At 36.4% G+C, this 15,501-nt stretch overlaps 1 protein-coding gene across 1 annotated transcript in view; it reads right to left on the bottom strand.

Moving 5' to 3' along the window:
* Nucleotides 1-15,501, bottom strand: part of LRRC2 (leucine rich repeat containing 2) — a 188,351-nt gene that overhangs the window by 13,263 nt on the left and 159,587 nt on the right. The window contains exons 6-8 of the mRNA XM_043979266.1: nt 10,025-10,170; nt 7,406-7,558; nt 5,758-5,894 (exon numbers count right to left, since the gene is read on the bottom strand). Of these exons, the coding sequence (XP_043835201.1) occupies nt 5,758-5,894; nt 7,406-7,558; nt 10,025-10,170 (436 nt within the window). The remainder of the gene's footprint in view (nt 1-5,757; nt 5,895-7,405; nt 7,559-10,024; nt 10,171-15,501) is intronic.

The following is a 15,501-nucleotide window of genomic DNA, read 5'->3' on the forward strand; positions in this document are numbered from 1 at the left end:
CCTAAATTTCCTACTTCACAACTTCCATCTGTTGCTCCTCATTCTGCACTCCCTTAAGCCAAGGGGAAGAACGTTAATTCATCTTCCATCCGACAACCCTTCAAATGCTAAAAGACTGTGACTTTTCTGTGAGGTCTTTGCTATCCTGCTGCATCACTAGGAACAGTAAGAGCAGTGTCTTCTTTGAATTAAACTTTCATTGAATTTTTGAATAAATTAAAATTAGCTCTCTTGTAATATTTCTGTCTCCTTATTTATAAGGAATTATCTCTTTTAAATAGCATTTTGCCCCTGCAACTTAGCCTGTCAATGGACTGAGTCATGTGTTCTCAGTAGCACCGAAATATGAGATGGCCAAATGTCCCATGAAATGAGGTTTCTTTTACCTTTAAAGTCATGATAAAATCAACTCTACTGACTGTTATCTGTTTCCCCAAGAGAATTCTCACTGGATTATGAGGCAAACAGTCTGTAACCCATATAATGCTCTATACATGTGAGTTATTATTATTACATTTTCCCCTGATCTCTTTTTGTAAGTCTAGAATATTGTATTGAGGCAAGAGAGAGAAAAAAAAGGATTCAAATCTTCACATGAAGAAAATGACAGAAAATGTAGAGAATGTTTTAAAAATTATTGGTTCTGGGGCAGCTAGGTGGCACAGTGGATAAAGCACTGGCCTTGGATTCAGGAGAACCTGAGTTCAAATCCAGCCTCAGACACTTGACACTTACTAGCTGTGTGACCCTGGGCAAGTCACTTAACCCTCATTGCCTCGCCAAAAAAAAAAATTTTTTTTTTAAATTATCAGTTCTATTATTTCAGTTGCATGCTTATGTGTGCAATCCAATGGAATGCTGAAGCCAACTTGTACTAGTTTATGAGAGCCAATTGTTAATTGTTTTTTAAGTGTGAGCATTTACATTTCAGAAATCAGGAAGAGAAAAATCTGGGCTTCATTTATAGTTTTGTTGATTGTCTAGACTTAAGAAAGTGATAGAGAAAATGTTAAGGCAGATTAAACTTTAAAATGTCATGCATAATATTTTTGTTTTTTCCCAGAGAGCTGATTATTAAATATTCACAAGCAAACTCCTGTTTTTTCCTAGTATAGATCATGTGTAGATCTTCCCAAATATTGGTAATAAAATAGTTTCTCCCATACAAATAGTAAAGGTAACAAAGCATGTATTACAGGACAGCCTATTCCATAGGAAATAAATAAAATGCAAAGGACTCTCATGTGCCCATAACTAGATACCAAAATACCCAGAAGGGAATTACAAGTTTTGTTCCTAAGAGGACAACCCTCTGATATTCTAGGGAATCCCTCATCCCTATGTAGTCCCATATGTTGTTCCCTTATTCACTAATCTCCTTCCCATTGGAACTGCATTATATTTCCTTTTACTGGCTCTGCTCTTTAGCTAATCTTTCTTCTCCTTAGAGTATACTGTATCAAGAAATTCCCTCCTTTCTCTAGAAGGTCAAGTGTCCAAAGTGTCAAACTCTGGCACATTATCACCTATGAGACAACTCCCAAAGCTGTGATTCCCTCCTTGGATAAAGTGAGCTGGTACGTGTCTATTTCTGTCATGTGCTTCTTCAGGAAATTCCTCAGTGACCTGCTAACTAACAGCTGTTGATCTAGGATAATTCACTCTAGTCTCTAGTCTCTCTGAAAACAGAAAGGCAGAAGATAGACAGAGATTGGAGATCCAGGAACTCCCCTCTCAGACCACATGGCCAACCATATGTAGTTTGTTGTGTTCTTCTGCTACAATTCAACATTAACTCTCCCTGTGTGTGAGGAAGTTTCACATGGACACTCCTCAGTATGCCTAGCCCCAGATACAGGTTAATAATACTGTGTTCTGGTTTGAATTCTGCAGGTAAAGGAGTCCAAGAAAGAGCAAGCCATTCACTTTTATGGACTACAGAAATAAATAGATGATTTCCAATCCATCATAGGAAAATAGATTGAGAGTTAGAAGAGAATTTAGAGGTCATGGAGTCTAACCTAATTTTTTTAAGCTTAAAGATTCATATGAACAAAAGAGAATTTTTCTTTCTCTTAATTCTAAAAGCTTTGAAAGATTCTAATAAATGACCTTTTTTAAAAAACTCAACTTTATAGAAATTGCTGAATATGACTAATAACCTCAGGCTAGGTATCTATAACATTTTTATCATTTGTAACTTCAAAAGGTTATAAATCATATAGAAACATTCTTTGTGAGAAGTGACATTGTCCAGTGGGTTGGTTGGTTTGTTTATTTACTTATTTATTTATTCATTTATTTATTTGTTTGTTTGTTTCTTTCTTTCTTTGTTTCTTTCTTTCTTTATTGCCTTACAAGGGATCATACATCCCTATGGACATGAATGAGGGACAATTATAGACTAGGGAAGAGCACTGGATCTCGGTTCTTATCCCTGTTTTGCTATTTACCAACTATGTGACTATGAACAAGTTATTTAACTAAATTTCTTCATCTGCAAAATGTGGATAGCAATATTTGCACACTTTTCAACACAGGGTTTTAGTGAGTGAAGCACTTTGTGAATTATAATATTCCACTACTTTAAACATGTTGAAAGTTCAGGACAATCCTGTAGTCTACTGAAATCATTTCTCTTTCTCTCCCTCCTGCTTTAGTATAATCCCCAACAATCAGAATTACATAATCATGGCTTCTCCATCTGGCTTGCATTCAGCCTTAATCACACAGTGCTGACATCAGAGTTCCAGGGACTTCTACTCTCCCTCACTCATGCAGCTAACATCACTTGAAAAACTGGGCTTTGGAAGGGGTGGGTGTCCTCTTCTGGCCCCCTTTACACAAGTATGGAAGCACTCTTCCCCTCAGCTGGGGTTCCTGAAGCTTGTCCCCAGAAGGTCCTAGTGATTCTGGTGTCCTCCCATTAGGAAACTTGCTCAATTCTCACCTCTATTAAGATTTCACAGGGGCAGCTAGGTGGCGCAGTGGATAAAGCACTGGCCTTGGATTCAGGAGGACCTGAGTTCAAATCCAGCCTCAGACACTTGACACTAGCTGTGTGACCCTGGGCAAGTCACTTAACCCCCATTGCCCCACAAAACAAAAAAAAAACAAAACAAAACAAAACAAAGATTTCACTTCCTCCCTCTCTATTCGGGTGATGGAGAAGGAGATTGTCCTTTGAGATACCAGTCACAGCCCCTTTAGCCCTTGAGTCAAAATGCACTGGGGATTTCTATCCTGACCTACAGATGTATGTATATGTGTATGGGGGTTAGAGAGGGGTTTGTACCCAAAAAAAAAATCAAAGAAAAAGGAAAAGGCCCTATATGTGCAAAAATATTTATACTAGCTCTTTTTGGGGGACAAAGAATTAGAAATTAAGGAGATGTCCATCACTTGGGGAATAGCTAAACAAATTGTGGTATGTGATCATGATGAAATATTTTTGTTCTGTAAGAAGTGATGAGGAGGATCCTCTCAGAAAAATGTGGAAATACATATATGAGCTAATTGAAAGTGAAATGAGCATATATACATATATACATATATGTATATATACATATATGTATATATATACATATATACATAGTAACAGCAATATTATATGATAATCAACTGTGAATGACTTAGCTATCCTGATCAATACAATGATCCAAGACAATTCCAAAGGACTTAAAATAAAAAATGCTTTATACCTCTAGAGAAAGAATGGATGGAATCTGAGTGCAGAATGAAGCATATTTTTAAATTTCATTTTTCTTGCTTTCTTGCAACATAATACAGATATTTTTGTAATTGATATCTCACTTCTTGGCTTCTTAATAGGAGGGAGGGAGAGAATTTGAGACTTGAAAAAATTGTAAAGAATATTAAAAATAAATAATAAAATTAATTTAAAATATTTTTTAAAAAAATTATACCATGTCTACTCTGTGCCAGATACTGTGCTAAGCTCTGGGGATAAAAAAGAGGCAAAAGACAATTCCCTCAAGGAGTTTACAATCTAATGGGGAAGACAACACATAAACAGATACATACAAAACAAGCTATATACAAGATAAATAGGAAGTAATTAGGAGAGGGAAGGTACTGGAATTAAGAGGTATGGTGGAAGGCTTCCTGTAAGGCATAGGATTTTAGTTGGGACTTAAAGAAAGCTAGGGAGGTCAGTAGTCAGAGTGGGGAAGAGAGAGTATTCCTGGCATAGGGGAAAGCCAGAGAAAATGCTCAGAGCCAAGAGATGGAGTGTCTTATTTATGGAAGAGCCAGGAAACCAGTACCATTGGGTTAAAAGAGTATGTGTACAAGCTCTGCGAATGTAGGAAGGGGATAGGTTGTAAAAGGCTTTGAATGCCAAACAGAGTATTTTGTATTTGCTCCTAGTGACAATAGGAAGCCACTGAAATTTATTGAGAAGGGAAGTAGCATGGTCATATTTGTATTTTAGGAAAATCATTTTAGTGAGTGAATGGAAAATATATTGGAGTAAGGAAGGACTTAAGGTAGGTAGATCCACCAGCAGACTCTTATAATAATCAAGGCTCTAAGTGATGAGGGTCTGAATTGGAGTGGTAAATGTGTTAAAGATAAGTGGGTGTATTCAGGAGATCTTGCAAAGACTTCTACTCAGGCACATGTTGGATTAAGCCTCTCTGAAATCCCTTACAACTCAATCAATCAAAAAAAGCATTTATTAAGTGCTTACTATGTTCCAGGCCCTTGTGATCCAAGATACATTCCCAGTTCCCTAAGAACTTTAATAGAGGAATGCAGTATGTGAGTGATTGGTATAGTTTGGGTCTGAAAAGGGTCATATAGATGGGAGGGATTATGATAAAAGAACTCATGGAACCTTAAACAGTACACTTTGGGAAGTAAAATTAATCAATCAAAAAGTGTTTAGTAAGGGTTCATTGTACCCCAGTCAGAACTTAACTGTGAATCTCTATTAATATCAACCTCTCTAATATCAATTCATTATGTGACTTTTTTTTGATAAGTCACCTCTTTTCTGTAAGTCTTAGGTGTGTTTTTTTAACTGCAAAAGTAGATAAAACTACTTCCATTACTTATTTGAGAGAATTCTTGTGAGGAAAATACTGTTTAAACCTTTAAAAACTACATAAATGCACATTATAATCATTAATAATTCATTTTCAATTACCTTTATGTTTCTCAGCTGTACCAATCCCTCTGCCAAATAATTAATGACCACTTAAATTCATTAGAGAAATTTGATTTTTAAAGGAAGGTGAGAACAAAGGGAGATAATCCTAAGGGGACTGACTGAAAATGATAGAGGACCTGATGTTGCTTCTGATTCTTACTTAGTGACCTTAAGCATCTCAGTTTACCAACATGGTCCTCAATTTCTTTATATATAAAATATGGAATTTGGAACTGAAGGCATCTGAGGTCCCTTTCAGCTCTAGGTCTATGATTCCTTTTGTAAGATAACTTTTTAAGTGCTTTACTTGTTAAACCATTCTATCTACTTCTTAAGTGACCACTATGTCAAGACTCAATGCTACATCCTTTATATCCTTAGAGTAGGCACTTGTTTGTCAATTTGTTCAAAAAAATACCTTTTAAAAATTGAATCTCATCACACACAACTCACTATAATTTATGTATATGTTAATTTTCTTATATGAGGTATTCTTAAACAATTGTATACCTTGTGTTAAGCTTATGGCTGGCTACTTAATAAATAAAAGACAACAAAGCATGTCCAAAGTTAAATATGTGTACCTCTTTCTTTTAGATCTTCGATGTATGCTTTCATAAACTCCTTTTCAAAATGCTGACGATCTTGCTCACTTCCTGTCATTTCTTCACTGTCTTGATAGTTGGTTTTGCCAATTGGGTTATCCATGAGGCTTACAAATCTTTTACAAAAGATATAAAAAATAGTATTTTCTTTCAACTTTTTAATATATAACTTCATTTTTTTCTTTAAAGTCACGTATATGGCCTGTTCCTACCTTAGTAGTGACTATTAACCCACTTGAGCACAGTATCCTACAATTTGGGGACTGGTGATTAAACGGAATCCCCTTTCTTTTTTGTTGCTTCACTTTGGGAGTTCCTTCGCTTTCTCCATTTTTTCCCTTTCCCTCCTCCCTCACAGCTGAATGGCATACTCAAAAGGTCCCTATCTTCCCTCCCTACCCCAATCTCTTGTCTTTGTTTTCATCACATCCCAGCACTGGTAGACAGCAAGAGCCTAGTGACAGAGCTTGTTGGTAGAGAGGAAAAGGAAAGAAAAAGGGGGAAAGTAAATACCTTTCAGCCCTTCTCTCCTTCCCCTATTGCTGTTCTCTCATTTCCAGTACTGCACTAGTCTGCAAAGCCCCAAACTCCATTCTATTCCATCATCATGCTTCTCACTCTAATGCCCATATCCCAGTGATGGAAAATTTGAATCTGAAATTTCCTCTGAAATAGAGGAAGAGGAAAAAGTGAAGGAAGTAGAAAGGAAGAGAGAAAAATTAAGAAGACTAGAAGATAGCTCTTAAGTCCTTGGTGGATTCCAACATTCAAGCATTCTAATTTCCCCATAAATATAAAGTATTACACTTCATTTGTTAAAATTAAAGGAAGGCTAAGAGGATGGGTACAAAGTAAGGCTTATATTGAAATGAATGATAGGTGGGTGAGTACACGACACAGACAGATACCCAACAGTTTGTCTAATGTCATCATTATATGGAAAGATTTAAATAGTCAAATATATGATACAGGAAAACATTCAATCAGAACTTTTGGATAATTGTTAATTTCATTTGACTTAGTTTTTTAGATAAACAAGGAAAAAGCTTTCTAACAATTTTATGTTTTTTAAAATGTGACAGAACCACTTGTCCTTATCTCCTTTACAATCGTATACCAAAGGAATTGAACTTAAGGATTAGGACTCTTAAGGACTTTCAAAATCTTTAATACATATATACAAAAAGTATAAATTATGTTCCATATGATAAACTTATTAGGCAATATAATAGATTTAAATAAAAACCAAGGTATTAATAAAAGGGCCTTCTGGGTAACAGGCAATCAAAATATGCAGTTATCCAGAAGACTCCAGTTCCCCAAGTGCAGTTTGAGTAATTTAGATTTCATTGTGCTTTATATTTTAATGTATTCCTAACTTTCATACAACTTTAAGTGCTATAAAATACTATCAAAAAAACCTGCACAAAACAAAATCTTATTCTCATCACATTGTTATATGAAATGACCAACCAAAGGTACAAATGTTTCTATAAGGGAGTACACTTAAGTAAAGCAAAAAAAGACTGGGTTTTTTTTCCTCCCATATTCTTTTCATGATTATCATTTATTTTATCTTCAGTCTAAATTCATTTGTAGGTTAATTTTTTTTCTTTTTTCTACTTACTTTAAAGTGCTTGATTCACAAATAGCTGTTGGAATCTCCACCAAATCTTCCCCACTGACTACTAACAAGGTGAGCTTTGTTAAGTTGAGCAAAGCCTTAGGAAGGTAGGTCAGTTTGTTTTTATGTAAGAGGAAGGTCTGAAGTTCTTCCAGCCTAAGAAGGAAAAGACAGTACTTCAGCAAACAAGACACTTGAGTATAAGCCTGTGTTAGTACTTTATATCAACTACTGTTGGTAGAAAAATCCAATGGGGACTGGGATTTTGTATAGACATGTATGGCTATTGGATAATCATCTGAATCTAACAATCTGTTAGCTCAGATAAAACCAATTCTCTCTCTCTCTCTCTCTCTCTCTCTCTCTCTCTCTCTCTCTCTCTCTCTCTCTCTCTCTCTCGGGGCAATGAGGGTTAAGTGACTTGCCCAGGGTCACACACAGCTAGTAAGTGTCAAGTGTCTGAGGCTGGATTTGAACTCAGGTCCTCTTGAATCCAGGGCCAGTGCTTGTTTTATCCACTGTGCCACCTAGCTGCCCCCAACCAATTCTCTTTTAATTCAATCAATCAATCAACATGCATTTATTTTTTTTTGTTTTTTTTTTTGAGGCAATTGGGATTAAGTGACTTGCCCAGGGTCACACAGCTAGTAAGTGTTAAGTGTCTGAGGTCAGTCAACATGCATTTATTAAGCATGTACTATGTGCTAGGCATTGGAGATAAACAAAAAAAATATGAAACATTGCTTGCTTTCAAGGATCTTACACTCCATTGAGGGATGTAACTAATAGATAACTATTATATTGATAATCTTATTTCTTCATCAGCAGCACATTGATATAGTACTTAATATTGATATAGTACTTTTTTCACAACTACCCTATTGAGAAGCTTCACTTTGGAGTGAGAAAGATAGCATGACTGTAGATAGAGAACCAGCATTGGAGTGAGCATGACTTGGCTTCAAGACACAAACTGGCTACATGACCTTGGGCTTGTTGCTTAACTTCTCAATGTTCCAATAAGTAGCAGACAAGGTGTTACCCTGGCCCTGGGAGGAGGAGGTTGTTTGTTAGTTAGTTTGTTTGTTTAACAGAGTGCAATAACAAGCCCAATCCTTATTCCATTTTTCCTATAAGAAAAGTGAGGCTCAGAAAATTTAGCTTAGTTATCCATCGTCATTTAACTTAAGTATGAGACCAGTCTCTAATCTCTGAGTCCAACAGTTTTTTCCCTAAATAACCACATCTTTGTTAGCTGGGAAAGAATGGCTCTTAAATCAAAGGATTCCAGTTCAAATCTTGCAAGACCTTGGGTGGACCACTTCTATTTCTTCATCTGTTAAAACCAGATGATTAAACTAGGTGGCCTCTGATCACTTTTAGATTGATAGATATTGTGGAAATTATTTATACTTTAGCAACAGAAGATGTGAGTAATAAGAATTAACAGATTAAACAAACCATATTTGATCCTATGAAGTGCTGAAATCAAATTTCTAATTTCTCTCTAATATTCCCATCCATATCTGAAGAATGACTTTGAAATTAGGGAGAGACTTGCACAGGGAAGGGGAAATAAATGATATGGGTATTTCATTGCAGATAGGTTGATATAGCATCACTTGATCTCATGTTTACTTAATGTAATTCCTTGGACATAGTAGCTATTTGATAAGTGCTTGTTAAATGGAATTGAATACAGAAAAGTAATAGTACAATGAGGTGCCAATTAAAGACTTAAGTGAGTTAAAGAGTACCCAAAGCAAAGAATCCATAAAATGATAGTTAATCACTAACATTAAATGATATTTCACAGCATAGGCTTTGAATTATACAAAGCCCTTTCTTAAAAGAATTTCATGAGGTAAGCAGTACAAATATTATACAAATATTTACAATTGGAAAAAGCAGTTCAGAAAGTGAAATCATTTTCTCAGTGACACATGCTTAATGAGTGTCAGAGTCAGATGATACTCCAACCCATGTCTCTCGGATTCAAAGATAACATTATTACCACTGGTCTGCTAGATAGCACAGTGGATAAAGAGCCAGGCCTGAAGTCAGGAAGACTCATCTTCTTGAGTTCAAAATTGGCCTAAGACACTTACTAGCTATGTGACCCTAGACAACTCACTTTAACCCTCAGCATCAGGTTTGTTGGGTTTTGGGGTTTTTTGGGTTTTTGTTTTTTGTTTTTTGTTTTTAGTGAGGCAGTTGGGGTTAAGTGACTTGCCCAGGGTCACACAGCTAGTAAATGTTAAGTGTCTGAGGCCAGATTTGAACTCAGGTCCTCCTGACTCCAGGGCCAGTGCTCTATCCATGGCACCACCTAGCTGCCCCCGTTTTTTTTTTTTAATCTGTAAAATAAGCTAGAGAAGGAAAGGTCCAAATAACTCTAGTACCTTTGCCAAGAAAACCCCAAATAGGGTCATAAAGAGGAAGACACAACTGAACAACAGAAATTATTTCCAATACCTCATGGAGCAAAACTCTTTTCTGAAACCAAAAGAATCCCTAAAATTAATTGTTCTTTCAAAAATAATTTATTACATGTTTTCTTCAAGGTCATAGTTGGTTAAACTTTTAATAAATCAAATATGTTACCTTATTATATATAGCTACCTGTCTATATCTTGTGGAAGATCATTTAGGTGATTGCTGCTAATGTCCAACCACTGTAAATTTGACATCCGGAGAACACATATGGGAATACTGGACAATTTATTTGCTGACACATCTATAAATGTAACTTGTTTCAAATTACTTAGCTAGAAAGAAAGAATAACACAATTACATTTTATGGAAGTAAAAATGTCTACAAATATGTTTTTGTTTGAGGTTTTTTGTTTTGGGAGTTTGGGGAATTCTTTTCCACCCTGGGAAAATGAAAAACAGCACTGATATGGAGAGAGGGAGGAGTGTTGTATGTGGCAAAGAGCCACAGTGGTCTACCTACTGTTTGTCACATACAGCACTCCTCACCCCACACCCCAACCTGGCCCATGTCTTTGCATTGGCTATTCCCCATGCCTGAAATACTTTTTCTCCCCACTTCTGCCCCTTAATATCCATGGCTGCCTTCATGACTCAGTTGAAATCTCACCTCCTAAAATGCTAATGCCTTCCTGTCTCAAGAGACTTTCCATCTATTCTAGCTTCTCTGCACCTACTCATTTACATGTTGTCTCCCCAATTAAACTGTGAGCTCTTTAAGGGTAGGGACTATTTTTTGCCTGTTTTTTACATCTCTAGAACTTAGCACAATGCCTATCATTTAGCACTTAATAAACGCTTACTGATTGGATAAATGGTCCTTATCCTGGAGGAGCTTATACTTTTGTAAAGAAGATACTAGACCTTGGGCAGCTAGGTGGCACAGTGGATAAAGCACTGGCCCTGGATTCAGGAGGGCCTGAGTTCAAATATGTCCTCAGACACTTGACACTAGCTGTGTGACCCTGGGCAAGTCACTTAACCCTCATTGCCCCACAAAACAAAACAAAAACAAACAAACAAAAGAAGAAGATACTAGTATCTTATTTGGGTCTAGACCCAAAAATTGTAATACAAAAGAACATGAAAAGTTCAAAAGAAAGGTATAAAGGATGATAGTAAAAGGTAGAGACAGCACATTTTCTTTGTGGGGCTTTGGAAAAAGAAAAGGTGGGGAGAGCTCATTTTAGAGTCTGGATTTGGAAAACAGAAAAAAAAATTTCAACAAGCAAAGATTGTGGGGTAGGGCATGCCAAGAAAAAAAAAAGAATAGCACAGAATTCAGTCTGTTCAGGGAATGGTCAGTGGCCCTGTTTGAAAGATAGGATATGTGAAGGGAAATAATGTCAGTCAGTCAATAAGTTGTATGCCTATGAAACCTGGACAGTGTGTCAGCGCCATGGCAGGAAACTGAATCACTTCCATTTGAATTGTCCTAGGAAGAGTCTGAAGATCACCTGGCAAGATAAGGTACCAGACACTGGGATCCTTTCTCTAGTTAAACTGTCAAACTCTACTTCAAAGAGAGCAATTCAGATGGGCTGGCCACATTGTTCTTCAGATGCTAAACTATTTAATGGAGAACTCACACAAGGCAGGTACTCACATTGAGGTGATATGAAGTGATACAAGGACACTCTCAAAGTCTCTCTGAAGAACTCTGGAATTGATTGTGTGATATGGGAGAAGCTGGCAAAGGACTACAAAGCATAGTGTACCCACATCAAAGAAGTCACCATGCTATGTGAGTGAAGAATTGCACTAGCTCAAAAGAAATGTGAGATATTCAAATTTAGAGCCATCTCCACTCTAAATGTTCATATGGACTATTTGTGCCCAACCTGTGGTAGAGCGTTCAGACATTGTATTGGTCTGATCAGTTGCTTTCAGACACTTTGTACCTTGACTCAAACATTGTAATATCATTTCATCGTCTTCAAGAATAAAGAAAAACAACCAACCAACCAAGAACTTAGTTAAATGCCTATTGTGTACCAGGCACTTAGCAATGGGGATACAAAGAAAGGCAAAAGGCAGGTCACGGTCCAATGAAAAAAATATGCAAACAATTATGTATAAACTACATATACATATATACATAGATGTTAGAATTATAGTTATATAGATATTAAAGCATATATGTATAGTTGGCACATGTATATATTTAAAATTATATAGAAATTAAATGTATACAGTATGTGTACTTATTTGCATATATGTATATGTTGGTGATAGTAATATATATATATATATACATGTGTATATATTACCATATATTACAACATATTTATGTATAAGTATATATAGTTGTTGTTCAGTTGAGTCCAACTCTTCATGACCCCATTTGGGGTTTTCTTGGCAAAGATAAGATTTTATAGATGAGGAAACTGAGGCAAACTGGGTTAAATGACTTGCCCAGGGTCACATAGCTAGTGTCTGCAGCCAGATTTTAACTCAGGTCTTTCTGACTCTAGGTCCAGTGCTCTATTCACTGTTCCATTTTGTGTATATATATATATACATATTTATACATACATATATACTTACATACATATATGAATGATAAAATGAAGATGACCAAAAAAAGGGGGAAATACTAGAGTTGAGATTAGCAAATACTTCTTTTTTTTTTTTTTTAGTGAGGCAATTGGGGCTAAGTGACTTGCCCAGGGTCATCCGGCTAGTAAGTGTTAAGTGTCTGAGGTCGGATTTGAACTCAGGTACTCCTGACTCCAGGGCCGGTTCTCTATCCACTGTGCCACCTAGCTGCTCCTCAGCAAATACTTCTTGTAGAAGACAGGAATTTAGCTGGGACTTAGGAAGTCAGAGAAGCCAAGAGATGGAGATGAGGAGGAAGAATATTCTAGACAGGCAAAAGAGAGTAAAGATGCCTGGAAGTCAGGAGATAGGACAGCAATGAAACCATTGTCACTGAAGGGAAGAATTAAGACTAGAAAAGTAAGAAGGGACTAGGTTGTAAAGGGTTTTGAATGCAAAGAGAGAATTGTATATTTGATCTTGGAAGTGGTAGGGAGCCACTGGAGTTTATTGAATGGAGGAGGGTGGGTGACATGGTTAGATCTTTGCTTTAAGAAAATCAACTTGATAGCTGAATAGATACTGGACTGAAGTGGAGACAGATGAGACAGGAAGATCAACCAAATGGCTTTTGCAATAGTCTAAGCGTAAGGTGATGAATGCTTATACTAGGCTGGTGGCACATCAGAAGAAGGGGGGGGCGGCTAGGTGGCGTAGTGGATAGAGCACTGGCCCTGGAGTCAGGAAGACCTGAGTTCAAATCCAGCCTCAGACACTTAACACTTACTAGCTGTGTGACCCTGGGCAAGTCACTTAACCCCAATTGCCTCACTAAAAAAAAAAAAAAGGAAAAAAAAGAAGAAGGGAGGGGGCATATGAGAAATGTGATCAAAATAAAAATCAGTAAGATTTGGCAACATTGAACATGGAGGGGGTGAGAGTAAGGAGTCATGATGTAAAAAGATTATCTATTTTGGGCCAGTTGAATTGTATGAAGATTGCATTTTAAAATGACTCTCAGAGGTTCTTAAGCTTGATAGTAATAACTGACATTTGTATAGGATTTTTACAGCTTACAAAGCCCTTTACATGTTCCATCTCAATTTTATTTGTTCAGCAGCTCTACTAGGTAAGAGCTATAGGTATTTATGATAGGCATTATTTTAGGATTTCTGTTCCTACTTTTCTGAGTGAAGAAACAATGAAACATTAGTGAAGGAAAATACCTTTTGACCTCACATATAGCTTTGTTTGTGAAAGACAAAGTAACAGTATCATGAAAAAATGGCTCCACATTTTGATGGAGTGTGCAAATTTGATAGTTATTTTTGAACTCCAGATTTTAATGGCTCACAGTTATTGACTTGGATGGGAAATTTATGAATAAAATCTGTGCTGTTTCTGAGGATAAATCTTTACGAAATCTCTTTAAAGAGCCATTTAAACCTTCAAGCCTTCACCATTTTTTATAAATGCCTATGGCATAGGCATTACATGAATAACTAATAGAATGGTTTGACCCAAACACATAAATATAATATTAATGTAGAGTAATACCTTTCATCTGAATACATTTTAAATGCATTAAATATATTTTAAAGCTATCTATTTTATAGAAAGTCACAATACCAAGTCAAAAAAGATATTAAAAAATAACATCTCAGAGTAAAAAGTAGATATTAAATGCAATGTTCATAAAATAAAAACAAAGTTAAGTGTTGAAAGGGCTTTTTCATTGAGTAGCAAAATCTCTATCAGCCAGTAATTACTTTCCAAAGGGGAAATTGAAGTCCCTAGGATGAAGGGTATGATTATTATAAACTGTTCTTTCTCACTAATAGTCCCTTCAAACATCAATCATTTGGAAAGGAACTGTGTTTGAATTCAGTGCAAAAAAAATCTCTATTAAAAAGTCCCTATTAACTGTTTCTGTTAGTTGTTTTTTTCTAAATTGTTTTCAAAATAACTGACGCTTTAATTACATTTCTTGATTTCTCTTTTGAGTGCAGTGCTTCTTACACCAGCAGGCATCCATTTCTAGCATCCAGGTATCCTTGACAACTCTACAAGGCCAAGAAACCATGAGGGTACATATGAATGAGCTATATGTATACACTTAGGCTTAGAAGGAAACATAAAACATTCCTAGGAAATAATGACACTAATGACACTCTAAAATATTGTTTAATTTTAAAACTAGATTTTGATCAGTGTTTACCATGAGAGAAAATAATGGCATATATAATAGGCGATCAATAGACATTTTGTTAAGCACTGACCCAAGCACTGTACTAAGTACCATGGATACTAAGTCAAGAATAGTCCCTACCCTCAAGGAATATACATTCTAATGGTAGAAATGTTAACTCCATACAGCATTTCTATATTAAAATGATTTCCTGATCTCATCACTATGAGTACTGTCTCAATTAGTGAATATCACAATACAACTAGGCTCTTTCCTGGGCCTAGTCCTCTCTCTCCCCTCATCTTCTCCCCTCTTCTCCTCTCCTCTCTGCTCCTCTTCTCTCTCTTTATACTATTTCACTGGGAATTCTCATCAGCTGCTGTGGTTTAAATGATTAGTTCTATGCAAATGACACTCAGATACAGTTGTCTCACCCTTGCCTCTCTTCTAGTCTCCAGTTTTACATTTTCAACTGACTTTTTTCATTTCAAACTGGATGGTTTATAGACATATTAAATTCAGCATGTTCCACACTGAACTCATTTTCTTTCCCTAAAACTGTTACTACTTCCAAATATACCTATTACCGTTGTGGGACCCATCATCTTCTCTGTTCCTCTGAATCACAAACTAGGTGTCATCCTCAATCCCTTGAACTCTCACCCTCTCCATATTCCCCCAACGGTCAAGTTCAATTGTTTCAACATTCTTAACATCTCTTTTATACTCTCCCCTTCCTCTGAAACCACCCTCATGTCTGGATTATTGCAATAGCCATCAGTTGGTCTCTCTACCTCAAAGCTCTCCACTCTGCGATACATCCTCCACACAGCTGTCAAAGTCATCTTCCTGATGTTCAGACCTGACCACCCCTCCCTCC

This window comes from Dromiciops gliroides, chromosome 1, assembly GCF_019393635.1.
Source record: "Dromiciops gliroides isolate mDroGli1 chromosome 1, mDroGli1.pri, whole genome shotgun sequence".
Taxonomy (NCBI): Eukaryota; Metazoa; Chordata; class Mammalia; order Microbiotheria; family Microbiotheriidae; genus Dromiciops; species Dromiciops gliroides.